The following is a 27,229-nucleotide window of genomic DNA, read 5'->3' as shown; positions in this document are numbered from 1 at the left end:
GAAATTGGAATGCACGTATGCACTACTCATCTAGATACGCTCGTGCGTTATGGCTGTCACTTGAAAAAGAAAATACAATGTTTGGCCAAGCCGCAATTGACTGCAATTGCACGTAATTGCACGTGCGTCGAGGTGACATAGATGCTTGCGTACGAGCGTCTAATTATGTACTCATTATGTCCCAATTATGTCCCAATTATTTGGCTTGTAATTGTTTACTTCGCACGTGGACGTTTTTCGAAAGCGTAAAGCCTTAATCACAGATGTAAAGAAAGAATTAATCACATGTCGCCTACGTATAATTAAATACATAAGTCGATTTAATTTTTCGACTGTTCTAATCAGAACTGGTTCTCTTCGGCTTTATCTCATGTTTCTGACCCAAGCGTTCCAAAACTCCAGCTAGTCAATCCCACGCGATTGAGAGCAATAAAGAATACGTGAGCGCAAGTAAGAATACTCTTACAGCTTATTTCATGGTTACAGGTTACAGCTGGTGATAGGAGTGACAGACAGGTAGTTTGGTATAGTTTGATCTGTGTATTGGAGTTCCGTATACGTTCGTGTGACAGATTACTTAGCAGCGATTATTCTTTTGCAGAGTTTATATAAATTAAAGCTAAATTAGCTTTTTTTTTTCTAAGCTGAAATATGAACGAAATAGAAAGCTTGCGAAACAAAATACTGGAACTCGAAAATAAATTACGGGAGAAGAATGACAGAGATACAACGAGAGAAAGAATCAAACATATGTCAGATGAAGTTGTGGATTCAAATCCGTATAGGTAATTGTTGAATTTTCAATGCACACAAATTTATATTTTTAATATACGATATATGAGAAAAATACAGACGTACAGATTTTTTAAGCCTTGCAATTTTACTACTTTGTAATATTTTCCAGCCGATTAATGGCCTTGAAGCGTATGGGTATTGTGGAAAATTATGAGAAAATACGAGAATTCACGATAGCTGTAGTTGGAGTTGGTGGTGTTGGTAGTATAACAGCAGAAATGCTGACAAGATGTGGTATTGGAAAGGTAAAAATATATTACTTGACATAATATATCCTATACTTTAATATGTTTAATCAATATATTAATAATTTTACTATATGTTTCAGTTGATACTGTTTGATTATGATAAAGTAGAACTTGCAAATATGAATAGACTATTTTTTCAACCACATCAAGCAGGTCAAAGTAAAGTGGAAGCAGCAGCAAACACTTTACGTTATATAAATCCTGATGTAGAAATTGACATACATAATTATAATGTCACACTTGTTGATCATTTTCAAAATTTTATGACTACATTAAGGTATATATTTATAAATACCTCTTCAATAAAAATTATTTTGTTTTGTATCTATAAAATTTATGTTTTTACAGCAATTCCAGTTTAAAAAATGGTCCAGTTGATTTGGTACTTAGTTGTGTTGATAATTTTGAAGCTCGTATGGCAGTTAATACTGCATGCAATGAACTGAATTTGAAATGGTTTGAGAGTGGTGTGTCTGAAAATGCAGTATCTGGACATATTCAATTTATTGTGCCTGGTGAAACAGCTTGCTTTGCAGTAAGATGTTAATTATTTTATGTAATTTGTATACACAGTTGTATATAAAAAGTTTTTAGCTCTATAATCATTTTATAACATTTATTTTATAAACGTTTTAATTTTACTTTCAGTGTGCTCCACCTTTAATTGTAGCATCAAGCATTGATGAAAAAACCTTGAAACGAGAAGGGGTATGTGCTGCATCATTACCTACTACAATGAGTATTATAGCAGGCTTTTTGGTGCAGAACGTTTTAAAGTTCTTGTTGAAATTTGGAAAAGTATCTTACTACTTAGGTTACAATGCTATGGAAGAGTTTTTCCCTACTATGACTTTAAAGCCAAATCCAAATTGTGATGACAGATATTGTAATCAAAGACAAAAAGAATATCAGGCATTACCGAAAATTCAACAAAAGCAAATTGTTGTTATTGAAGAGAAGCCTGTACATGAAGATAACACATGGGGTATATATAAGCATATAGTTACAATCTGTGCTTAAAATATATATCTTTACATGTTACTTTTATTATTAGTTAAATGTTCTTTTTTTTATTAGGAATTTCTTTGATTGATGAAGATAGTGATCAGGCTACTGAAAAGACTGATGTGTTATCAACTTCAGGTGTGCAACCTGCATATACTATGTCAACACCTACATATAGAAATAATGTGGATGACGAACAAACTGTTCCTGAGTCTACAGGATTAAATTTAGAAGACTTAATGAAAATGATGAAAGAAATTTAAAGATTATTCGCTGTAAATAATGTTGCATTTTTAATAAAACACTCGATTATAAACTACGAAAAAAAAAATTATGCGACTTACCAATCTGCATGAGCGTCAGCGGAGTTATATATTCTGCCGGTGGCTGTAACATAAAGAGAAAAATATTAATATACACATGCTAGTTAGTTCATAGGTTTAAAAAAAAAAGTAAAAGTTTTTTTTTTAATTTAATTTAAAAAATTGATATTCACCTAAAAGTTGCTCCGCCGATGCACGATGCCCCCCGGGCCTCCTCCTCCTCTCAGGTAGCACGTGTCGAATCATCTTTTCGCGCACTAGACATTCGCGAGATAGTCCACGATACTCCCGACCGTCTCAAATCCTCGAATTCGAAACGAGAAACGGGCTGCGACGCACGGATACCTCGACATTTTCGTTTCGAACTCGAACCGCGTGCTCGCCGTGACCTCTAGTACGCAGTAGCACGAGTTCACATAGTCCGATACGAGCTCGCGAGCAGGCGTTCAATGGAGCGCTGTGGTCGACGCGCTAGGGAAACTACGCGTCGATCAATCACAGCGTTTCACTAGATACAGGTACAAGATGATAACCCGTTGGAGAACGAACGCAGATTTCTCGATATTATCGTCTCGAAACCGATGCTCTCTGCGTAGCCGGCGTGTCCTCTTGTTTGCAGTTTTCTATTTCTCTTTCGAACGAATTCTAGTTTTAATCCGGCGTTCTTTTATTTATTTCGAGCTGCGGTTATCTGTACTTTTTAAGTTAATGTTGTAGTGAGATGCTTTTTTGAGGTTACGTACTTATCGAGCTTTTCCCGTGCTTGTGTGCACATAATTTATTAAGTAATTTTTACATAGTGTAATAATATACGACGATAATTATCTTGCCAAATAACTCTGGACACTGCCGACGACGTATAGTATGGATCAACCAAGTTCCTGTTTCCTAGTTAATACCGCTGACAAAGTATTTTATGTACACGACAGTGTCAAAGTCGTAGCGAAGACAGTAAACCAAAATTGATAGGCGCTTTGGAATGTCTTGTATATAAAGCAATATGAAAGAAATCTTGCTTTTCCAGAGATAGTAAGTATAGATATGTGTGCTGAATCAGTGTGGCAACGTATGTCTTATAAATTGGTTTAAATTATTTATATATTAAAACAAACGACATAATAACTAAACTCTTATTTTATATGTTAAAGGAGCATTGTTTAAATACTTTATAAAGCAATAATTATACTGTAATAATACATCAATGAAACAGTTGTATCAATTTGTAAGTAATATTGTATGAAATTAGAAAGTAACCTCACGTAATGAAATTGAAAAGCATTCTTAAAACTTTAATTTACAGCTTTCTAATAAAAAATAATTAAAAATTTTATTTTATTTTATTCAAACAGATTCTATTATAGTTTTAATAAAATTGAACGTTTCTTCGCTCGACTCTTGGTGCCACTAGTGTAAATGTCTAAATGTATATTTAAATTACTTGTAAAATAACGAGAGGTTCTGAAGTGCTATGTAAAAAAACATGTAAATAATGCGCGTTTTATAGTGTCTAATATAATAAATAAATTGTAAATTTAACAATATTTAATTATGAATTTAATTACAAGTATTTAATTTTTACTGTTTAAAGTTGATAAATGTTTTAGCGCGTCATAGCTGGTTTTTCTATATTCTATTTCAGAGGTAAAGACAACCGTGGAAAGAGATGCGCAAAATACGTGAATTACTGTTGTAAATTATTGCACCGCGGAATTTTATGTATTTGAAAGATAATTAGAAGGACTCGTGCGTGGAAGCGAAAAATAAGAAAAGCACTTGGTGACAATGAAAAACGTCGCACGATTTATAAAATCTTGTTTTTCTTTTTATTGATGCTTTGACAACATGGGCTGAGACACACACATTTGCTCATAGTTCATATGAATTTAACCACTGCGTGTTCAAACGTATACGTACACAATCCACTAAATAATCGTGCCGCGCTGACCGATGTGCGCCATCGTGTCAACTCAATTTCGGACTTATGTAAATCACACACGTATAAAATGTCGATGCGAATCGGTCGCTCGTCAACGGCACGCGGTCCGCAATTTTCCGTCAAATCGCAGAATCAGAGGGTTGGGTGGTACGTACTAATCGAGCACCCTCGAGATAAATTATATGGAGTCGTATCACGCCATATAATATGGGCCGCGCCGAGAAACGTCGACGTTCACCCGCGATAACGCACTGCGACACGCAGATTTATAGGGTATCGAAATTCGGTCGTGTGCGGCCGTTACAGTTTGATATATTGTACGAGCAACAACAATCGCTCCATAGAAAGATTGTTCTATTAATCCTGGACGCAAGTAAAATCACAATCGCGATAAGCTTCACGTGTATAAACATGAATATTATTAATCGCTTATTATGATATATGTATATATAATTAATTATTTGTAACTTAATGTTTGAATGTATAACAAAGTTATTATACGTAGTTAGCGCAGGAAAGTGATATAAAGATACGAAAGTATTTGGAATTATATTTAGCAACAATTTTTTATAGGAATAATTATTTTCAAAAGTTATCATGTATCAACTTTTTTGTAAATTCAGCTTTATACCGCTACACGATTCGACATCAATCATTACTTCTGAAATTTCAACATAATTATTCAATCATTTGCCTTATATTACTTATTTTATCATTACCTAATCGTCTTTCAAGAAAGTCATGATAAATCTGTTCGTCACCAAAAATGCTGCTGTTCTGCTTTCGTGAATAATTAAGTAATTTAATTCTAACTTTTCTTAACGATTGTTTGCGCAAACAGAATGACAGCATTTTCCGTAATTTCATATTTATTACGTCATCTGTCCAAGATTAATTTACAATATTTCCACTATTCACGCGCGAGCGTCGACGCGCCCACGACAACGCCGAAGAGAATTGAAGCGAGAAATCGCAAACGATCGCGAACGTAGCGTCCTTATTTTTTTTTATTGCCACGAACGTCTCACGAACATTTAACGATAAAGTTCTTACACATTGATCGTCTGAAACGAGGACGGGAGACTCACGAGGTTCGGCTTCGGTCGCCCGGTGAGTCTCGTACGGGCACGTGCACGCGTATCGCTAAACGCATCCTTCAAATTTCACGGTGCACTCACACGGATCTCCGGGGACATAGATTTTGAACGGAGATCGTTTTCGTTTGCCGCGATATTGTATTAATACATTCGCCGATACACGAGCACGCACGCATGTATATGTACACAGATATCCGAGTTAGGAGATCCACATGGGTCGTAAGAATAGGTCGACAGGATAGACTCTTCTAATAGACTTTGCAGACGGACATAATAGAAATAGTTAATATATATATAGCATCATATATTAATATAATATTTAGTAATAATATAATATCTATCATATATTAATATGTATTGATATTTTTCCCTCTTTTCAATATAATGCTTCTTCCCGCTTTTCTCTTCTTTTCTTTTGTCTTGAGGTGTGATATTCAGCGATTTGCTTTAGGTAAGTGGATATGATGTAAAAACTACAATTACGCGTCAGCCTTATTACACGTGCTTAATCGTCGAATATTATTCCGAGCCGTTAAAAAATCTCTCTCCTTAACGTTTTGTGATCGCGCCTCAACCCTTTCGCTAAATTTCAGTAAGTAAGTAAGCATTGTATTATTAAATATCGGTATGTAAAATAAAGATGCAGTGAGACCTTGCATAATTATATGCAACAGATAAAAAATGTGCCGCTTAAAACATAAAACTAACTTGCGAAAATTTGCATTGATTTATTTTCATCTTTTTAAGAGCTTTTAAAAGTCGTCTTAAACCTGTGTTTTAATTTCATTTTACATTCTAAATACAGGTACATGGTGCAAATTGTAATCTTGTGCGTACGTGCGTAATTTTGCAGAATGTAGAAAATTTGTTTAATTAATCCAGAATGTCTTTGATAAATAAAACTGGCGAAAGGGTTGAAATTTGTAGAATTTCAGGTAAACTATTTTCGTGCAAAATTACATCGAGAGATACAGGGCAAGTTATTTTTACGAGAATCCATATTTCTTTATCAATTAAAACTTTAAATATATTTCTTTCGATAAATTTCAGAGCTTCTTAATTTTCTATTTTGTCCACAGTATTTCTATTTGATATTTGTATTTTCCACATTCTCGTTTAAACAACTTATCCTGTATACATTCCAAATAATGGGAAACAACTTCGATGTATAGATGCTTGTACGGTGCTCGAAATTAAATATGAATATCTGATTGTATTTATCTTTTTGTTTTACGATCGACATGAATTATTTTTGTCGACTGTGGTGTTTTAAAACTGCATGAATTCAAAATTAACTTTTACTTTTCTATCTCTCTCTCTCTTTCTTTTTTGCTTTTTTTAAATTTTTTTCTACAATAGGCACACAAATTCAAATAAAATTTAAAAATGAGAAAAGTGTGCATAAGAAAACGGCGTCATTTAAATACGATACAATATTTTTATACAAGAAAGCTTATTTAATTTAAAGAATCGTTACATTTCTATTTATTCTAGTTATTAAACTATTAGGTTGACAAATAAGTTCGTTTGGTTTTTGTAGTTATAGTTTACTATGTTAAAAAACCGAACGAATTTATTTGCCAACCTAATATATTACAATTTTTTTATTTATTAAACAGTATTATTTATTGAATAAAAAATGTCTGATTAAATAAACTGTTCGAGATACATTAATAAAGTACAGTTAATTTTTTTTGTATTACTAAAACTTGTAAAGACTTGTTGATAAAATTTATTTAAATATGTTGTTAAATAATTAAAAAAATTTAGTAAATTTATAAAAAGATTTAATAAAATAACAGCAGTAATTTTCTCTTTAAAAAACTTTCATTTAGATGCATTTCAATTATATCAATCGAATTAGATCGAATTATCCGATAGTTGAGTAAAAATTGCATCACGCTTAATTATCGTCAGATAATCTTATCGATAAAAACGACGCCGTTTTTCCAATTTAAGTTTTTCCAATCAACTTTAATTCAGCTTTTCCAATGCAAAAAAAACACCATATTCTATTAATGATTATTCAATGATTTTTTTAAAGAACTTTTTAACCAAATATCATTTTAAGATAAGTTGCTCCAACGCAATATAATTGCGCTTTATTATGTAACAAAATAACATACGATTACTTAGGCGGCAATAATTACAAGCAATTAATACATATTATCAAAAATAATATGTATTATTTACTTGTTATATTTAAATATAGATATTTGTAATGTCAAATATTCAACATATTGCTTTTGCACATTTAAAATTATATATCTTAATTCGGAGAGATCTGAATTATCACCTCAATTAAACGTGTTATTATAAATAAATTCGGATCAATTTCTCCAGGTAGGAAACAATTGCAAATATTTGATTTATCAATCGATCCCGTTTCTGTAGAAGTTGTTCCGATACGCAAATGAAATTGTTGCACTTTTGTGACACATTTGTGACACCTTCTCGTTTTAATTTGATGCAGCGTTCATAAAAATTACAAGATAAAATCTTGATCACGTTCGTTTTCTCGTAAGGACTCTCTCATTCATGCTTAGTCGAAGAGTCGTTCGTTCTTACACATACCTATACATATAATGGATATGACACTTTTTCTTTTTTGATCTTCGAATGAAAAACGTACGATTAAAAGTTCGAAACGACAAGTGCGAAAGCAAGCGCTGATTAATTAAAGCTTCGATTTACTATCGTACGTTGATGTTAGAATCAGATTTGCCATCAAATACTCATATGCACAAATGGTAACGAAAAGCATAATCGTTTCATGCACTATTTTCCGCGATACTGAGAAGAATTCCAAACATTTAATAAAAATAATTATTATGATATTTATAGTTAACTGCTTTTTAGGACAACTGTCTTAATCTTATTCCGAGAACTCGACATTTAACTCCAAATTATAATTTAATTTAGTTCTAATTTGCAATAGCTCATTCATACACTAGACAATTGATTGTTAGTATAAAAGTTTGCTGTTTGCTGGAATAATAGAATAATTATCGAGCCGAATATTCGCAATTCAAGCATGCGAATATTCGGGAAATCCCATTTTGGAATAATTACCACAACTGGAATATTATTATTGAATATTCGAATTATACGTTGCACACTTGGAGTAATTCCGATGGTACAGGGTGGAATGCGTCCAAGAACCATATTTCCAAGTTATATGCGTTGCAATTACAAAATCAGCGGAACATACTTGGACTTCCCGAGATATTCTCAGCGTCCGTAGATTCCTACGTGTTTACATACTCTCTTGAAGGAACAGATATGCTATACAAAATTCAACATACGAACACAAAAGCCTCAAGTCACTCAATGCATACTCACGCGAAATATTTTATATTGAATTATGCTAGAAAACGTGCCTTTAATCCTCTCACGTTACACATCTCATGGGCGTAAAAAAAAAATATTTTTTTTTATTTTCAATAAAAGATTTATAATCGATTAAATTAAATTTCTATTTAAGAAACACTGAAACACGATAATTTTTAAAAATATAATTTTAGTTACTACATATGAATAATAAAAAATAATATAAACGACGAAGAACAACCGAATTATTTTACAATTAAGATTAAGTGATAATCTTGCTTGAAGGATTCTTTCCCTAATTAAAAATTAATTTATTTTGATGCTCTGATTTTTCTTCACGCTCAAGCGTGAGAGGATTAAGGAAAACGATAATTACTTTGCTAATTCTCGACGTATAATCAGTTAAATCGTATATTATTACATTTTCTACTACCAACTACCACCCATCTTTGATATATTTATTATATTTAGTCCCGAAAATAACATCCGTACAAAATTGACTACAGCCGATTGCTTTTATGATGTGTGTATTCGAATAGGTCATTTTTTAAATCATTTTCGTGCGATGACAAAGTGTAGTTTATCGATTATTCTATGTCTTACGTTAACCTTACGTTCACCTCATTTCTTTTCGTTCATTTCCATGTCACTTTTTTCCCTTTGTCTCTCCATGTCCTTAGGAGCGAGATAGGATTTACATACACATTGACCTGGGATTTTCCGACCGGTAGTGCTAAATTGTGTTTATAGGATTGAGTGAAACGCTATATGAAGATAAAAAAATATGCGACGATCTGCATAATAAAGATATCATTTGTTTTTTTTTTTTTTTTTATACGTATATGTAAAAGTGTCATTGTTATCCTCTCGTTTTCTCGCTTTCCTTCTTTGTTAAATAAAATACTGAATATTATTTTACTTTGAACCAGTTAACATTAAACAGAAAATTGATTATTAATTTAAACGTTATAATTATAATATTTCTGTTTAAAATGATACTTGTTACTTTACATCACAAAGTCATAAAATACAAATATTACGTATACATGTAGCGTACATTGCAACGTTAATTAAGCACTATTTGAAGGAATTTCATATTTTTATTAATAATATAATCTCAATTTTTTAAAATAATCTCAAAGTTAATTTAAATTTGTGTTCCTTTTAAAATGCAAATATATCAATAATAATTTTTTGCTGTAATTATAATTGTACAAGAATTTAAGCACTTATACGAACAAAATGATTGAAAATTATCATATATTACATAAATCATGTGCAAAATTTGCTCAATACCGGATGAAATTGTTTATGAAAGGCGCGAATCCCCGCATTGTTATCAAGTTATGCACCTTGCATTCTGAAGTTGCATTACGTATTATACAATCTCGTTGGAATAGACGGTGATACAAGTGTTGGTGTTTGGTCCATGGTATAGCTCTCTTATTTTTAAAATAGTTACTCGTATCGATCACAATATTAACTTCAATATCGTCGTGGAACTAAAACTCGTGCTCGTAGTTGCGCTTGTGACTTAACTGCTAGAAAAAGATCATGACCATTTCTAAGATTGTTAGAAAAATTGCGTTACGCAATACTTTGCAGGAGCAGCGAGCACAATGCCCAGATCGGTGCCAGATAATTTTATCGTTTTTGTTAATTACACTGCTAATTAATTGTGATTTGTTTTAACGTTATACGTATATAAAAATTTTTACACATTTGTAAAAAATATTACATAATATATATTTTGCGTATCACATATCATTAAAAATGTGATGTAAAATCATCACGTTATTAATAATGTAAAAAAAAAAGTATTTAAACGAAAATTTTAAAAGCAAAAACCACTTAGAAAGACTTAAAACAGCGTATAGTAATAATAAAACGAAACACATATAGAACATGTATAATTATTAACATAATTAACCACGCAAAGCAAGATTTTCATTTTTCAAGCAACATTTATTTCTTTGCCGCTTTATTCATATTTAATTTTCTCATTCTCTTTTATAACTGAGATTTTATCAAGCACCGATCCAGACGCGCTCCGATTTTTTCGATAATGTTGAATGCTTTGAACTTGTAAAGATCGAAGATAATGACACTTGGTGTCGAAGATAACATCCGGTCGGAGGGAATAATCAAAATTGACGCGGAGGGGTTGCTTTTTCTATATACTTTTATCTTATTAGGCCGAGAGCCGCCTTCAAGACGCGCTCCGTCAAAAATTTTATATTCGGCCGGACATTATCCTGGTGCAGCGACTTCCATTTCCTTTAAATGCTATTCCAATTCTCTCATGTCACGCTTACGTATTGTTATAAGAACTTATTCTTGAATAAAAAATTTATTTATAGAGTGTTAAATTAATGCACTCTCGTTGCTTCACTGATTGCACTATCGTTGCAATAAACATTGTTATAATAAATTTCATTTAAATGAAATTTAAATTAGCAATATAATTTCTGCGAATTTAATTATGAAACAATTTTCGAGAGAGACGACTAATTGTAAGTATTAATACGCAGATATAGGCAAAGTTGAAATTATTAATAATAGTAATTTAATAATAAGCATCAAATAAGAAAGTTTTAGTTTGATTTGCATTTTATTTTTCCTAATCCGAGCAAAAATAAAATGTAATTGCTTTAAATTTTAATTTAATTTAGTCTTAAATAGTGCTTGAAATTATTTTCGATTCAATTAAAAAATAAATATAAATTCGGATAAAGGTTCTCTTACAATTTTTCCGCACAACGTAACACTGACAGCAATAATTGATTAATTTTACTTCATTAATTAATTAATTACGCAAAAAATTGTATATAACAAACAAATTTCTTAATTTTTTCATGCAATTAATATTTTCTCGGCAGTCTGTTATTTAAATTCTTATAACATCTTCAGTGTTTAAATTTTAATTAGACAAAGAAGTAAATTAAGCAATTCCAACGACTGTAGAGCGGCATGAATTTTTTTTTCTTTATAACTCAATGAAGAACTACTTCGTAATAATTATTTACAAAGAATTGGGATGGAAAAGTTGTTTCTTTCTTATTTAGTTTAATTTTATATCAAAGCGTTACTTCACTGTGTACGATTCCGTTAACTCTCTCTCAGTCCTTATTTAGCAGTGACATTTTTGTGAAAAATGGATATGTCATTTCGATATTTCCACTGTATATTTGATATTTTTCAGTTATATATATTTAATTAGTTGTTATTTCTTATTTTTATATTCCATAAAGAATTGTACAAATTATATAGACGGTTGTGTTAAAAAGTAATTCTTTTTTTTTATAATTTTAGTTTTTGAGAAATATCGAGTGATACTCAAAAAGTAAGATACGAGTACCATTTTTTGCTTTTCCGCAATACCTCATAACCGTGCCGTCGGAAAATCATTATCGTTGTCTCGTTTACATGACACTTTTGATCGAACCTTTTTCTACGACCGACTGAACTTAAGGCTCGAGCAGGAAGTCGCAGCGCCAAGAACTAATGCCGCGAGGCAAGTGATAGACATCTCCGCGAATAGCCCTATAATATTTACAATAAAGCCGCCTACCAGTCGATGGCCGCGCACGACGATGATCGGTTGCCGACCCACTCGATCTCCATCTTCTTGAGAGTTCCATCTGTGGAAGGATGAGTCTGTACAAAAGTGATGAGCCGCGCGTCGGATAATTACACACGGCCACACGTAGATGCACGAAAAACACAGATGCACTTTCGCGGAGCACTATCTGCCACGGTTATTTCACCGCGATGTAATACGTTATCCATAAATTTTCATATCCTAGCTTCGAGATGAACCCGACAACACCACCTGACGTCGAACGGCACGGGTATCTCTCTTTCAGGGGATGCATGAGTGTGTGTTGGTTGCTTGTGCGGGCGAGGACAGAGCGACGGAGAAGTCCGAGTCCAGCACGAGGTCGCTGATGCAACCCACTATACCCTTTGTGTACCTGCCTCCCGTTGTCCTTACAATATCAGGTGCGCCGCCTTCAGAACAAATTTAATCTTTATAAAAGAACTCGTTTTCTTACATAGAAGTACATTTAATCCAGAAAAAACGCGAGCATAACATTTTATTTCGTTCATCAAACACAATAAAATACAATTGTAAACGTATACTTTTAATAAGAACTATATACTTCTTAAAATAATTAAGTATTTCTGAAGTGATTAGGCATTAATTGGTTCTGTCTATTTATATTTAAATATACATATAATTAGACGAACGTATTTGAAAATAATTAAATTAAATTTAAAGTCCTTAAAAATATTTTCAGTTTGTGTTTTAAGGTTACGCGAGTAAATGTAAATTTGTGCCAAAGTAACAATAAAAAATTTGATTATTTACCAACGTAAAGTCCAGTATCGGTATTTAGTTGTCTCAATTGTCCAGGTGAGGATGCTGAGACACCAGTACCACTATCTACTACGAGAGATGCCCATTGCTCGTTTCTAGAAAAAGTCAATGTTATTCATTGCACTATGACCCATTTCGAACATAAACATTTTTCTTTTCTCCAGTTTTAATAAAAAGCGATTTGCTTGGGAAAGAGGTAGATATAGACGTTTTTTGTTCGCTTTTGGCAAAATATGCCACGAAGCAGATTAATACGTGAATGTTTATATAAAAAAAAAAATATATATATATATATATATATATATATATATATATATATATATATTCTTTCTTCATAAAATTTTATGGAAATAGTACAATTTTAAATGGTAGCCTCAAGCTATGCGACTATATGGGAAATTGAAAGTAGAACAACATTTGCACACAATATTCTACTTGAATATATAGCAACTACGTATTTCTTGCCTACACAACTTTTTAACATGTTTAGGTCTATTTTTATCTTCATTAAAATTAGATCGTTTTAGATTTAATTGAAACTTTTTAATGTTTATAATAACTAAATTTATAATGAGATTATTTAAATGTGCGTTTCTTTTATTTATTGCATTTTATAAAAAAAAACAAAAAAAAAACAGCCAAGCAATAATAGTTATTTTTTCTTCTATATTAAAAAAAACACACACACATTGTAAAACATCTGATAAACATCTTTTCTCCTTTTATACGTATATATTGATTAATATATAAGGGGATATTAAATGAATAAATACGAAAATAGACGCGCAAGCAAAAGGAGGGATTGGATAATGAGGCGTGCAAGGTGTTTGTTCTCACCTAACTGCCCTGATACGATGCCATAGATCGTCATCCAATCGCGTGAGATTATATCGTAACACAGCTTCGCCGGAACCCAAATTATATGCGAGAGTGAGATAACCGTGATCCAGGCCGAGGGCGAGAAAGTCGTCGTTTTCGTCCCTTTGTTCTTGAGGATCCGACTGGCGGCCACTCCACAGCAGCAGACCACTGCTGCTGCTGGCGCGGAATCTCATATTGATGTCTACCCTATAACTGATTATCCTGCGAACATCAATAAGGACGTTTTAATAAGAAAACATGACAGAAACGACAATCACGATAAAAAAAAACTCAATTAAAATAAAAAAAAACAAAAAAAAAAAATTTAGCTTACATATTAATATTAGTTCAAACTATTAACAGTTTGCAGCCTAATTTATTTTATAATTAATGCATATAGACAGTCTTAACAAGAACAAAAAAGAAACTATTAAAACACCTTGATAAGTTATACATATAATCATCTTATAAAAATAATTAAGCAATTATTGTGCATAAATCCAAGACTTGTCTAATGAAGCAAGATTTTTTCTCACATCACTCATTCGTCATCTGTGCATGACACGAAATGTCGATAAACTAACGCAGCGCTATTAAATCAGGTCAAGGAGCGATTGTGTAGTGCAACGTGTAACGCTATTTACCGCCCCACTCGGCTTTCGAACGCCGACGACATGTCGCTTTGACATTTAGCGAACTTTTGCACGTTGCCGATTATTTCACGCTTGTATAAGTCAAGTGTTAATAGACGAATCAATGAAATTTTCGAATGACAAAAAACGAATCACTGACGCATCACAAAATCATGAGGGTGAAAAATGTATCAATTGTTGAATATGCTCGTGCAGAGCGTCGCGTATCATAAATAATTTTAAACATGATTTCGCAAAAATAGAAAGTTATTTTTTAGCAGCCTGGAAAAGAAAGAACTATTCATTTTAGTTTATTTGAAATTATCGGCGAATAAAGAATAATAGTTATAAAATATATTTAAAAAATTAATTAAATTAATCGATTAATGCATTCAAAGAGTTATCAGAAAATTTGCTTATGTTGCTCTCATTATTTTTGTATAAAGCACCTTTTCATCGTGTCGGCATCGTTATAATGCAGATAGCTCTCGCTGCCGGTGAAACTGGGCACAGCCCTTTCGTATCTCACGGACGTAATGGCATTGCTGTTGGCTCTTGCCGGTGGTGGGATTAACGGCGTATAATCGTCCGGTGCAGGACAAGGGTGCGGTACCCCAGGACGGCACCGGCAGGTAAATCGTTCGCGAAGAGGCCGACATTCCGCATCGCCGCACGGTCTGGCCTCACACGCGTGCCCACAATTTCCTACATTTACTCCACCTAACGCCTCGGCTAAAATTCCCACCTGAGACAAGAAAAATAACGTCAATACATGTTTGTGAAAAATTTTTCTGAGTAAAGGAAATAGAATAATTATTTTTTTTAGCTTCAAAGAATTTAATTTACGTTCGAGTTACTTCTAGATTTTGATTCAATATTGTCTTACATTAAATTGTTACTTAAATTAACAACTTTCTAGACTTATAATTATATAAAACTTGTTTTCTTTATCTTTTGCTTATTGTATTTTTATATATTTTTATAAAATGCTAGAAATAACGATAAAGATTTAAATTTAAATGATCCAAATAGGAGTTTTGAATGTCTTATCTCTCAAGCCAGCTAGGCTCAAACTCTGAGGTATTTCGACAGTAGTATTATCTACCATGCAACTTCAGAGCAGCCTGCATAATCCCGGTTCTTACCTCGCGATTATTCAACACGATTGTTTGAATGCAGCCAACGAAGCTGGCTGTAGTTTTCATCTTCGGCGAGTACATGTCAGAGGACGGTGCGCCGCCCAAATAGAGGTTTAGCGGTAAGGATAATTGCGTGAACGCTCCTGGTGCCAGGATTTCCTGGGCCGGGTTGTCTTCAACTTCTAGAGATGCTAAACGACCTGTCCTAGAAACCCGAACTTCGACCCATTCGCCCAGACGAACCGGACTTTCGCTTCTGAAACGATAGGGTAGATAATGCAATATCAGATATTGAAATGTAACATCATTAACTCTTGAGGGGCGGAGAATATTTTAATATAAAAGCATGAAACCTCCATTAATTAGGAAGAAGAAAGTTTTCCAATTAGTGGATACGAATCTATACATACGTACAAATTAAACATCACATTTCATGAATGAAATATGACCTCCTACTCTGCTGCAATAATATGTTTTTTAGATCATTATGGATCTGAAAATTAATCGAGATAACTGATTACAATGCAGTAACTTTACAAATAAAATTAACACGATTACTTGTTGCATAAGTTTGCACTCTCGATATTCGTAAAATTGCTTACTTTTTCCGGATCTTTACTCGAGGCGTCCTCGATCACTACACAAAATACTGTACAGTGCGGGTTTATTTGGATGTCGAACGATAAAATGCACTTGAGGTTAATGTCGCTTAAATACACGTATGCTCTCTAAGAACGTCGTGCATACTGCATACGTCCTCTCTGGTCCTCTCATTTCTCACACACGCACTACTACACATCAGTAACTCAAGCGTCCAATCCCGGCATGTCAGACTTTCGCTCTAATACGAATTAGCCAATCACACATAACGCCTGGTTAACATATCTCGACAATAGCGCTGCTACACTCTCCCAATGTACTACCGGTATCATAAAGGAACACTCACACCTTTACAAAACTGATTACGATGTTAAGCGAGGACACTTCTGATTTTTCGGTCAATTCTCGTCAACAAAATAAACGATGATAATGTTACATCAACTTTATAGAGTACATATCTATCGTATTTTTACGTTGTATCTCTTTCATTAAAAAATCTCCGTTGGAAAACAATCTTCCGCCCGAAGCAATTGTACTTTTCATAAATGAAATAAAACTCCGGCAAAAACACATTAGCGACAAAGGAATAAAAAAAAAAAAAAAAAAAAAAAAAATAGACAGATTTTCACACTAAAAAATTGAAATAGCACCTTTCGTCGCGGTGTCCGTGTGAAGCAATTAACACGAGCCGTTCTCTTCGCCACGTCCGCAATTATAATCGATATTGATGAACGCTCAATCGATTTGATTTCGTAACGACGCCTGAGAGATTGTCCCAGGCAGCTCTAGGCTTTTTCTCCGTGCGGACATGGAAATGAAAATTCGCACCGCGAAAACTTTACACGCGCGACCACAAAGTCGGATCATTCAATTTGAATTTTGCGAGGAAAGTCGGCGCGTATTCCGTAGACAATGGATTCTCTCTTGTAGACGGAGACGCCTTCCTCGAGAGGATTCGACAGAAGAAATTCTTGCATAATTAATGTTGAATCCGTACGAAAGGACAGGAGCAAGCGAAGGTAGGAGGGAGGGAGAGAGGAAGTTCGTGGGATCGTAAGCGGGAAGTAAATTGCTAATTAATAAAGGAACGAGATGGAAATTTTCATATTGGACTTTTCGCCCGGTGCGCTATTATGATAAAAGATACGGCGCGCTTGGAACTTGGAGGCTCGCTTGTTAACTGCTTCTTTTTTTTTTTTTTTTCCAGATACGAGGTTAAATATCCTTGTTTAATGGCGCACGTAATAATGCACGTTTTTTTTTTTCACGTCAGAGTTTCGGAGTGGTTGCTTTTTATTTAACGAAAGGGAGATGTATTTTTGCGTAAGATTTATTATCTGGCGGACTGAATTATAAATAGCATATAAATGTTTTTCGCATCTAGGAAATTGTTTTTTAAATGCTCAATGATATATGGAGAGTGTACCGTAATTACGAATTTATTTCTAAGTCTCATTTCGTATTCATATAATATTTAAGGAAACTTCACTTTGTTTGGTGGACTTGCAATTAAATTTTGAAACTAGAAGCTAACACGTTAAGATTTAATAAGATGTTGCTTAGCTGCTAAAATTTAATCGCGAACATTGAAAACTTGTGATGTGATTTTTTCTGACGGGCTTACGAGAAAATTGATTGCAGGTTTGTTAAATAATAAACTAAACCATGTAACAATATACTGTATGTACATTCAGTAATATTTTCGTGCATGCATATAACATTTGATTAATGGCATAAACACAGTGCTGCAGAAAATTTAACGTAATACTTATATCTCTTTTGGATTATCGATTTATTAAAAATTTTATTCGATTGTGAAGCATAGGTGGATATTCCAATATTCAGATTTTATTCTATGGAATTGAAAGCAGTCTAAGTCTACTGTTACTACCAGTCAAGCTATCAAAATGCGAATACAAAGTATTTCGCACATTTAGTTTCGGAAACGTATTCCGGATTAATTTTGTGTTAATAATGCAAGCAACCATGAATTAAATTAACTCGAATAATCAGCTGCATAGTAAAGTACCTTGTAAACTCGCGTTTCGTAAAACAGTGGCACAAAAAAGGGTCGAGCGTGCTGCGTGCGGCATCGATGCACGCGTGTCGATTTAATTACCCGACGGTGCATATCCAAGCGATGCAATTAACGCTCTATCGTCGATGCTGCGTCACACCGTGCGACTGCGTCTATCGCGAAAGGGATAGGGTTCGAAGGTAGATGTTCGTAGTGCAGGGCGGAACCTAATCGTTTGCAGAAACTTCGTTGAGGGCCATCGGCTTACCTCAAAGTGGCAGGTCCTGTTCCGAGGTCGAAGGTGAACTGCACGTGGCCCGAGGAGAGATAGAGAGCAATAAAGTCACCGGTCGCGTCGCTGTGATGGCCGTTGTAGAGTATCACGCCGTCCGGCTCGGTCGGTTTTAACGTGACGGACAATTCCAGCCACGACAGCGACGTGTCCGCCAATCCCGGATAACGTAGGTAAGAGGATCCGTTGAAGGATGGAACCTGCGGGAATAAAACACAGTTGCGGTCTGAGATTGCATGGAAATGTCGTTACCGGGCAAATGCATTCCCGTTTTTGTCCATCGCCCTTAATCGCCTGTCATTGAAGAGACTGGCGAGCGTGTCGTATTTGTTACATTTCGTGCCTTTTGAACGGTGGCGGAGTGGCATAAAAAAAATATCTTTAATATTTGCTAAACGAAACTCGGTTCGATAACAACGATTCTGCAATAGAAGCTCGAAAATGATCATCTGTTTCGTGGGAGAAAGTTGGCGTCGAGCTCGGTATTTCCGAGAATTCCGTGCGAGAAGGACAAACAGCGCCGATCAGGCCTATTGCTGTCTCACTCTTTTTATGCGGTTTTCTCTTTCTAACTAAGGCCCGAATTCTCTAACGGTCAGTCTAGTTGCGGAGACCGGGGCGCGCGGACGTGTTGTTAATCGCTCCGCAATTACGCGTATTTTCGGCCGCGAATAGGGCAGTCTCGTACGCGAATCAGTGTCGACGACGTCGAGACGGGAGCATACCATCATTTTTTGTACTCTTTTGTTATACCACACATCGTTCTGTACTGTTTCGTGCGTTGAAAAAGTGCTTCGGAACGGCAAGGTTATGCCGCGAGTGCAGCGCACATAGCGTCCGACGTGAATTACACCGCGTTTCCAACTCGGGCATTTCCGACTCGGGCTCCCGCTAAATGTTGCTTCGGCAGGTTACGGCGATCATCATTGTCGGTGCGCGAGATTTCGTCAACGGCGGTTACACGTCACCCGTCTTCGTCGCGGCCGAGAGTCTCGTTCAGTTTCGAGCAAGTGACTTTTGTAGAACTTGAGGAAGATTGAGTTCGCGGGGACCCGTCTCATTCGCCGGCTGCCACAAGTTCTCGTAAAAAATTGCCGCGATAATCCACCGTCATTCTTCCACTTCGATCGTTCGTCTCTCGAGTGATAGGGATAGTGATTATTAAAAAAAAGACAGATCAGTGTAATATAATGTCGAGTGATTTGTAAGTGCTGCAACACGTCAGGATAATCAAGAATACCGTCACGAGAGGAAGGAAGGAGGGAGGAGGGAGGGAAGGAAGGAAGGAAGGTGGGAGGGAAGGAAGGAAGGAAGGAAGGAAGGAAGGACGAACGAACGAATGAACGGACGGACGGAAAATGATCTACCCTAACCAGAAGACACAAATGTAAGTAAACCACTCAGTTGTAATTATCCGAAAGAAATTAATATAATTAATTAACGTCCGATTCTAATGACGGGCGTGAAACACGAGCTCTGTAATCTCTATAAGTAGTATTGAAAAAAATCGGTTTACCCAAACATTTAAAAAATATGTGGTTTAATGTGTCTGGAATATCTTATACGTATATCAACGTAGAATTTGTAGTATCAGGTTGAAGAATTTAATTTTTTTTCTCACATATGGAGACGTGACCAATTTTTCTTAGATTATTTTTTTATTAGAAAATTAGATTTTAAATAAAATTTTTTTAAATGATCAAATTAAGTAAAAACACAGTATTCAAGTATATAAAATGAAAAAATATTGAAAATATCATAACAAACGTGTATCTTCCTATTTTTTAAATTAAATTTGGAGATATGATGTTAATAGAGATTTCTTATAATAATGTTTTGGATACGAGACACTAATATCATATAAACTCGCTTAGTACTTGGTGTAAATGATAATGTAAATTTAAGGATGAAATTGCTGTGAAAATTCATAACTCTGAATATCTTCCATGGAAACATGAGACTTTAATGTTTATTGTATTTCTAAGCGTAATATTCCAAAAGGAGCTATTATATTATTATAGTAAAACTACCCACAACTATAAATATGTATAAGCAAGAAGAAATAGTTCGAAATCAATTTAAAACTAACAATGTAGCAAATTTAAAAGATAATTCTTGATTAATTTATCACGATTTGTATATCGCAGTTAATGTTAAAGAAACGTGTGTGGAATTGTAAATAAGTGAATTAATAAGCATTTCTATCAAACATCAATAACATATGTAAATATCGTATTATAGGTTCAATAATTATTGCCGTATCAATTAATTGTCTGTTGTATTAATATATGATTTGTTGGGTTAAATTAATATTCATTTTCTTAAAAAAAAAAAAAAAATTAAATTATTCGCTTTTTTGTAGGCTTCTTACTAATAACAATGACATTAGTTGGTATAGGTATTAACAATATAATTAGAAAAAAAAACTTTGTGTTATTAATTTTTTTTGTCTTTTTTTGTCTTTTTTTTTTTTTACTGTTTGATATCGCTTTTCTCTTTTATTGCAAATTCTTGTCTCTGCATTCGTAACAATTTAAAAAATGATAGAGTTCAGCAATATATTTCTTGTTATTACGGCACACATTTTGCTCTCTTATACATATGCGCGTACATACACATGTTTCTCTTGCGGCAACTGTAATAACTCTTCTTGTCGTCAAGCATAAAGTAGAGAAACTCCAGAAACAGCTGTTGTTATTTAATTTACAGTCGGCGCAGGATTTTGTGCTTTTCGTAAATCGGAATGCAAATACGTTATATGTCACTGTCTTGGATAATCCTTAATATAGCTGCATTTACCAAGTGCCTTAGCAGCAAGAGGTCGAAGCGGGCTGTTTCCGTCTTAATGAGTCTGGCGAATAATTGTTTGTACATCAGTTACCTCTTAGGATAAAATGTAAAACATAAATGCTCGTGCAGGGTGTCTTTCGGTGAATTTTAATACTTAAACATTTTAACAAAATTGAGGTGGGAAATACTAACTTTATTCTAATTTTATTATATCTTTCTTTTTTTATAATGTAAAATTAAACGGTATATTTCATCTTTAGGAAATTTTGTCAATTGTTATGTTAGTTTGATTTTCATGTGTTGCATTAGTTTTTTCTGATTGATAAGCTGTTTGAGATAAACATGCATTAAAAATATGATAACTTTTAAAAGAGAAAGAAAGTTGTGGAAGAGATAGAGAAAATATAGATCACTTTTTTCCATGATCTTAACTGTTGAACTCAACAATAACTTTTCAATGAAATATTGAACTAGAAGAAAAGCTTGACGCTTCCTTCTCGGCAGTTATTTAATTATGAATAAGTTCATAAATACATGATTCGCCCAAGTACCTCTGATGTAAATAATTCAACAATTATTTTGCAGAGTAAATAACAGTTGACACTTTTGTGATTATAATAATAAAAAAAATATTTAAAAAAAAAAGAAAAAAAAACAGTTATATGGCATTCTTTTAAAATATAATTTATTTTAATTTAGATATGAAGTAAAGGGCTATCTTTTGCTTTGAAAAATTTATCTTTCTCTACTTGGAATTCACTTTTCTGTATTCATATTAAAGAAATAATATAGTTTTCTAAGCTAGAAACAAATTATTTTTAGTATGTTTAAATCTCATTATGACAGTCATTTTCTATCTACCTTTTCATTTTGCTTGACACTTATTCAATTTCTTGGACGTTTAAAGATCCTTTAGTATACTTTTCGTTGAGTCCGTCCAAGGAAATGGTAAAAAATTCGAAAAATCAAAGGAATAAAAGCGCGAATGGCTCTTTTAAAGTACGACGTAAATTAATTACAACAAAACGGAAGGAATCTCGGCAGCGTCGTTAAGTCGGGAGGGATATGCTCTTTTAAGAAATTTCTAGTCATCTTGTATGATGCCTATGGGCCCGTTGGCCTCCTTATCCTTTTCTTGCTCGCTGCGTCGCGGTGATAAGGAGCTCCCATGGGAGAGCCAGGAGAAAAGTAATCTTATATTATGCGAAAGACTAGCAACTCGTAAGATCCCTCGGGGAACACCTTTCTCACCGCTTCTAACATCGTCCTTCTATTCGGTTTATGTCCCGCTGATGCTCATAGCACGCAAAGAATGTTGATAGATTCGCGAATTTTTAATGAGATAATTTTTAACCTCGAAATATCCAATTGTATTATCGACTGCGTATGTGGCCACACGCGTCAGCTATTACAACAAACGTCATTGAAACTAAATATTGCTTTACCATCGAATGACGTTTGATATTGGAGGGTAATGCGCCGCTCTGCTAACTCTATTGATTTATTGTGTTGTGGAAAATGCTTTCGCGTTACATTTATTTATATTATATTGAACACATAAAAATCTTAATGATTGGAAAATTACTTTGAATAATGCTTTTAAAAATATAACAAATTAAGCAATTACGTTCTGTCACATGCACGTCAATATACGTAATCTTATCTTTTATTATTACTAAATTTATTTTTCAATAATAAAATAGAGTAACATATATTTTATTTTAATATTGATATATGTATAAGTTCAATGTAAAAATGTCGTAAAAGAGAGTAATAACTCAAGTCATAAAGAACAACTATGGCTATAAAGTTTGAAAGAAATCGGTAATATTTTATGTTACACTTTTATGATACATTTTTTAAATATAAAATAGTCATTCGTACTCTGGCAGTTTTTCCGACCACGTTCGATATAATTTTATGCTTACGAAACGCAATGTATCCTCTTGAGCATGTAATTTCCGGAAAAGCTCTTCTTTTGCTTTAGTGCCAGAAACCACTTTGCTCAAGTAGCATATAAATAGAAAGAAAATATTAATTTTAAAAAAATTATAATTGCAACGTCGCAATTACATTTTTTTTTTAACATTTTTAATAAAAAATAAGTACTATGCATATTGACGAATATTTTTTAATTTGTGAAAATAAAACGTGTCACATTCCTTGACCATGCCATTCGAATTGTTTAGCTTCGATATTGGCGTTTTATTTCGATATCCGGTCGTGTCTTTCAACGGACGGTTGCAAAAATAGTAGTTGCCGTAAATTACGACGATATTCCGGCGACATTTGGTTATTGCGGCTATATCTCTTCCGCTTGTACGTTAATGGAATTAAACTCGGGAACGGTCGGGCGAGACCAAAGTTCGAGAACGAGTTTCGAGTTTGAAGTGATACTCGTTAACTCGAGCCCTTTATGGTCGTTTCTCGAGCTAGTTTATGTTCTGATTTCGAGATCGGAAACGCGGTAATCCTGCGAAGGATACATCCACCGCTCCTTGCAGTTCCTCCACGCAAAACGCAGTTTGTAACACGGGGAGTAAAAATGCATCAGGTTCTAATATGCCGTTTCAAATTTAACTTTGTTATTATCAAAAAGTTAACCAACGTAATTGTTTTAAAATTCGCAATTTTAATTCGAATCATGTTTGCAAAAATTAGTACTTTTTGCAGCACAAAGCGATATGTTCAATTAAGACAGCGTTAAATAATTTTCTATTTTTCACATCTGCTGAGAACAATCGGATTAAATCTCAGAAAATTAACTTAATCACAACCGTTATCGATATTGAAGACGGAGCCGTACCGTCTTTGATGCATGTGAATGAATCTTTATAGCTTGGCACTGGTGTCGTTCCGCTTCGTGCCAGAAGTAATATCGGCCGATACCAATTTCATCGTATAGGAGCAGGAATATGCTATCCCTCTGCTTTCCGCCATTGCCATAATCGATATTGTATACCGTATATGTGTACGTATATGTATAACCGCGCATAATCCGCGAGAAACCGTGCACACGCGCCGGTGAACCACATACGGCGACTTCCGGCGTATGTGGCCGCATTCGCTCCATTAAGCCAACCGATATAAATCGCGAGGATTTCAATACGCATCGTTTGATCTCAAGTATTTTTACACGCATATTATGCATATATCAATGCACGAATTATCTTCTCTTATTCGTTTAACCCGCCTCGTTAGCGGCGCGGATGTTAATTACTCGTAGCCAACTTGCTTATTACGCGGATAAACGTGTCATTTGCACAGCAGGTGGACGCGATCGATTTTCGTATATTGCGTCGCATTTTGTGACAATGCATTAACACGTATAACGGAATGAATCATGTACGAGAGATGCTGCTTTTTAATATCTACTAATAAATGGAATAGAACAGCCGTCCGCGGTCTTTTATGCGAAAATGATGAAATAATTCATCTGAATAAATTGTTATAATATAAAATAACGTAATGTTACTAACTGTGGCAACACTATGAATTTTTTATCAAAAATTCCTGCAGATTTTAATTTTGTAACTGGTCTCAAGCATTTTTTAAATTACACAAAAGATGTAGATTTTTTTTTGAGTGAAAAAAGTAAGCAACAGATTTTAAAAATATGCTGAAACATTGTGAACAATTTAAACATTTTTTTTTTAATTTTACTCTGTAAAGAAACAACTAATGCACAAGTCTATTCACGTTGTCGATATGATTGAGTCTTAAATTTAAGTAAGCTGCGTGTAATCCACCAAATCTCGTAACGCGATGGTCATGTCTGATATGATGTAAACACTATTCGCTGCATCCGTAATACGTAAACACAGATTCAATGTTATTCCTACATACGGAAACAATCTACAAATTGTACATACATATACAATTCTACTAAGCAGACTCGAGTTTTTACTAAAACAGATATTTTTGAAGCCAAAGACATCAAAATGCTTTCAATTAATCGCGTGTAAAAATTAAAAAAAACATTTTTGTTAAATACGTTTCTGTTCATAAATTTCTTATATGCGTGCTCAATCTATAATATAAATTAAACTGGGAAACAATACAGTTTACTGATAATTTATGATGAATTATATTTACATTTCCGGCATGTAATTTTCTAATAATTTAATCAACCGTTACGTTGAGGCACAATGCGAAAGGGATACTTAATATTATCGGCTGGTGCCGCGGTATTCTTTACAAGCTAGGTGAACGTGCGTATTTATAATTTCTTTGGAAATTGATTTAGTTACCTGCAAGTCCACTCGAGTTTCGCAGAGATCACCGGTGTAGCCGAGAGGGCATAGACAGACAGCCGTGTCGCCTCCGGTTGTCAGGCATTTTCCACCGTGAGAACACGGCACCTTACTGCACCTGTCGGCCGTGCACTCCTCTGAAACGACAATAAATCAGGCGATTTAATAAAAGTTCCGGCGGCGCGCGAAATCAAGAGTTACACGAGTGAGAATCGGATTGAGGCCGACTCGATTCGACTCGACATGAGAGATTCGACTGCGCGCGAGATAAAACCAATAAAAATCACTCGCGCCTCGACAGGCCGTCGCGTCCGATTTATCGAAGTGGAGAAGTATCAATCTCTTCCGCCTCATCGTATTTTCGACGATATCATTTAGCGTGCGCGAGCATTGACGGGGGATTTTTTTGCACGCGTCTGCGACATCGACGATCGCGATATATAACGCTTGACGCTGAGCTTTACGACGTGACCGACCAGAAATACGCGGTTCTCCATCCCCGTTGCAATATATATGTTTTTTTCTATCATTAATTTCAGCCGATATTTCCGTGAAACCGCGCGTTGGTACTTTTATTGGAAAATATATTATTACTCATAACTGAATTCTTTTAAGTATACGCGCGAACATGTTTTGTAGCATAAAAAAAAAAAAATGTTCTGTCCGCTGGAGTATTATTTTTTATTGCGGATCCTATTTAATAAAACCGACACTGATTCGTTTTCTCGTTTGGCTTGCTTTATGCCAAACGAGACTTAATGTGTCAGCTATTAAATCGGTGATTTTGAGGCCCGGTTTAATTTTAATATGTAATTAATATGTATCAGGCAAGGACGGTCTTCGCGATTTTCCTGCGCCTCACCCCGCAATCCCCTAGCGATTATCGGGCCACGTTGTCGGCGCGCGGCAACGGTTGGGTGGGGGGGTGATAAGAGGACCCTAGCGCGCCGACCAATCACAGCGCTCCCACGGATCGCCTGATCGCTGACGGTGTACGCGAGCCGTCGCGCAGTTAGCAAGGCACGCCGACCACGTGCGGAGCACCGGTTTTCGAGATGGATATCGTCGAGGCATCTGCGTGTGATTTGTTACGCGAATTTGATAAACGGGAGTGCCGAACATTATCGTGCGAATCTGTATTCAATACTTGTGCTTGCGAATTGTAACTTCACCCGGTCGCGAGTATCCAGTGCGCGAAAAGATGACTCGACACGTCCCATCTGAGAGGAGGAGCAGGCCCGGGAAGGGCATCATACATCAGCGGAGCAACTTTTAGGTGAATATAAATTTTTGAAATAAAATAATAAATTTAAAAAAATTTACTTTTTTTTATTAACTTTATTATTTGATATACCAGCATCTCTATAATAATATTTTGTATTTTATGTTACAGTCGGCAAACTCAACAACTCCGCTGAAGCTCATGGAGACTGGTAAGTCTTTGAATTGGTTAAATTTGTAATTAAGCGTTGATTAAATAAGTACATACGCCACTGCTTTTATGTTCATAAAAAATTATAATCCGCCGAT

The 27,229-nt window shown here is 34.5% G+C and overlaps 2 protein-coding genes across 2 annotated transcripts in view; one reads left to right on the top strand and one right to left on the bottom strand.

Annotated features, from left to right (window-relative positions):
* Nucleotides 1-501: 501 nt before the first annotated feature.
* Uba5 (Ubiquitin-like activating enzyme 5) lies at nt 502-2,420 on the top strand. The gene is made up of 7 exons (XM_070661137.1): nt 502-516; nt 602-785; nt 905-1,040; nt 1,124-1,320; nt 1,392-1,578; nt 1,692-2,028; nt 2,121-2,420. Exons 2-7 carry the CDS (start codon nt 652-654, stop codon nt 2,309-2,311), a joined length of 1,182 nt encoding a protein of 393 aa, XP_070517238.1. The 5' UTR covers nt 502-516; nt 602-651; the 3' UTR covers nt 2,312-2,420.
* Nucleotides 2,421-4,171: 1,751 nt separating this feature from the next.
* Nucleotides 4,172-27,229, bottom strand: part of LOC139105156 (pikachurin) — a 73,264-nt gene continuing 50,206 nt past the window's right edge. The window contains exons 9-15 of the mRNA XM_070661099.1: nt 25,697-25,836; nt 18,633-18,856; nt 15,754-16,003; nt 15,058-15,353; nt 13,953-14,198; nt 13,107-13,210; nt 4,172-12,745 (exon numbers count right to left, since the gene is read on the bottom strand). Coding sequence (XP_070517200.1) covers nt 12,597-12,745; nt 13,107-13,210; nt 13,953-14,198; nt 15,058-15,353; nt 15,754-16,003; nt 18,633-18,856; nt 25,697-25,836 — 1,409 coding nt within the window. The 3' untranslated portion in view covers nt 4,172-12,596. The remainder of the gene's footprint in view (nt 12,746-13,106; nt 13,211-13,952; nt 14,199-15,057; nt 15,354-15,753; nt 16,004-18,632; nt 18,857-25,696; nt 25,837-27,229) is intronic.

Source organism: Cardiocondyla obscurior, linkage group LG08 (genome assembly GCF_019399895.1).
Source record: "Cardiocondyla obscurior isolate alpha-2009 linkage group LG08, Cobs3.1, whole genome shotgun sequence".
Lineage (NCBI taxonomy): Eukaryota > Metazoa > Arthropoda > Insecta > Hymenoptera > Formicidae > Cardiocondyla > Cardiocondyla obscurior.
The sequence above is the reverse complement of the archived record's forward strand: the minus strand, read 5'-3'. Positions and strand labels throughout refer to the sequence as shown.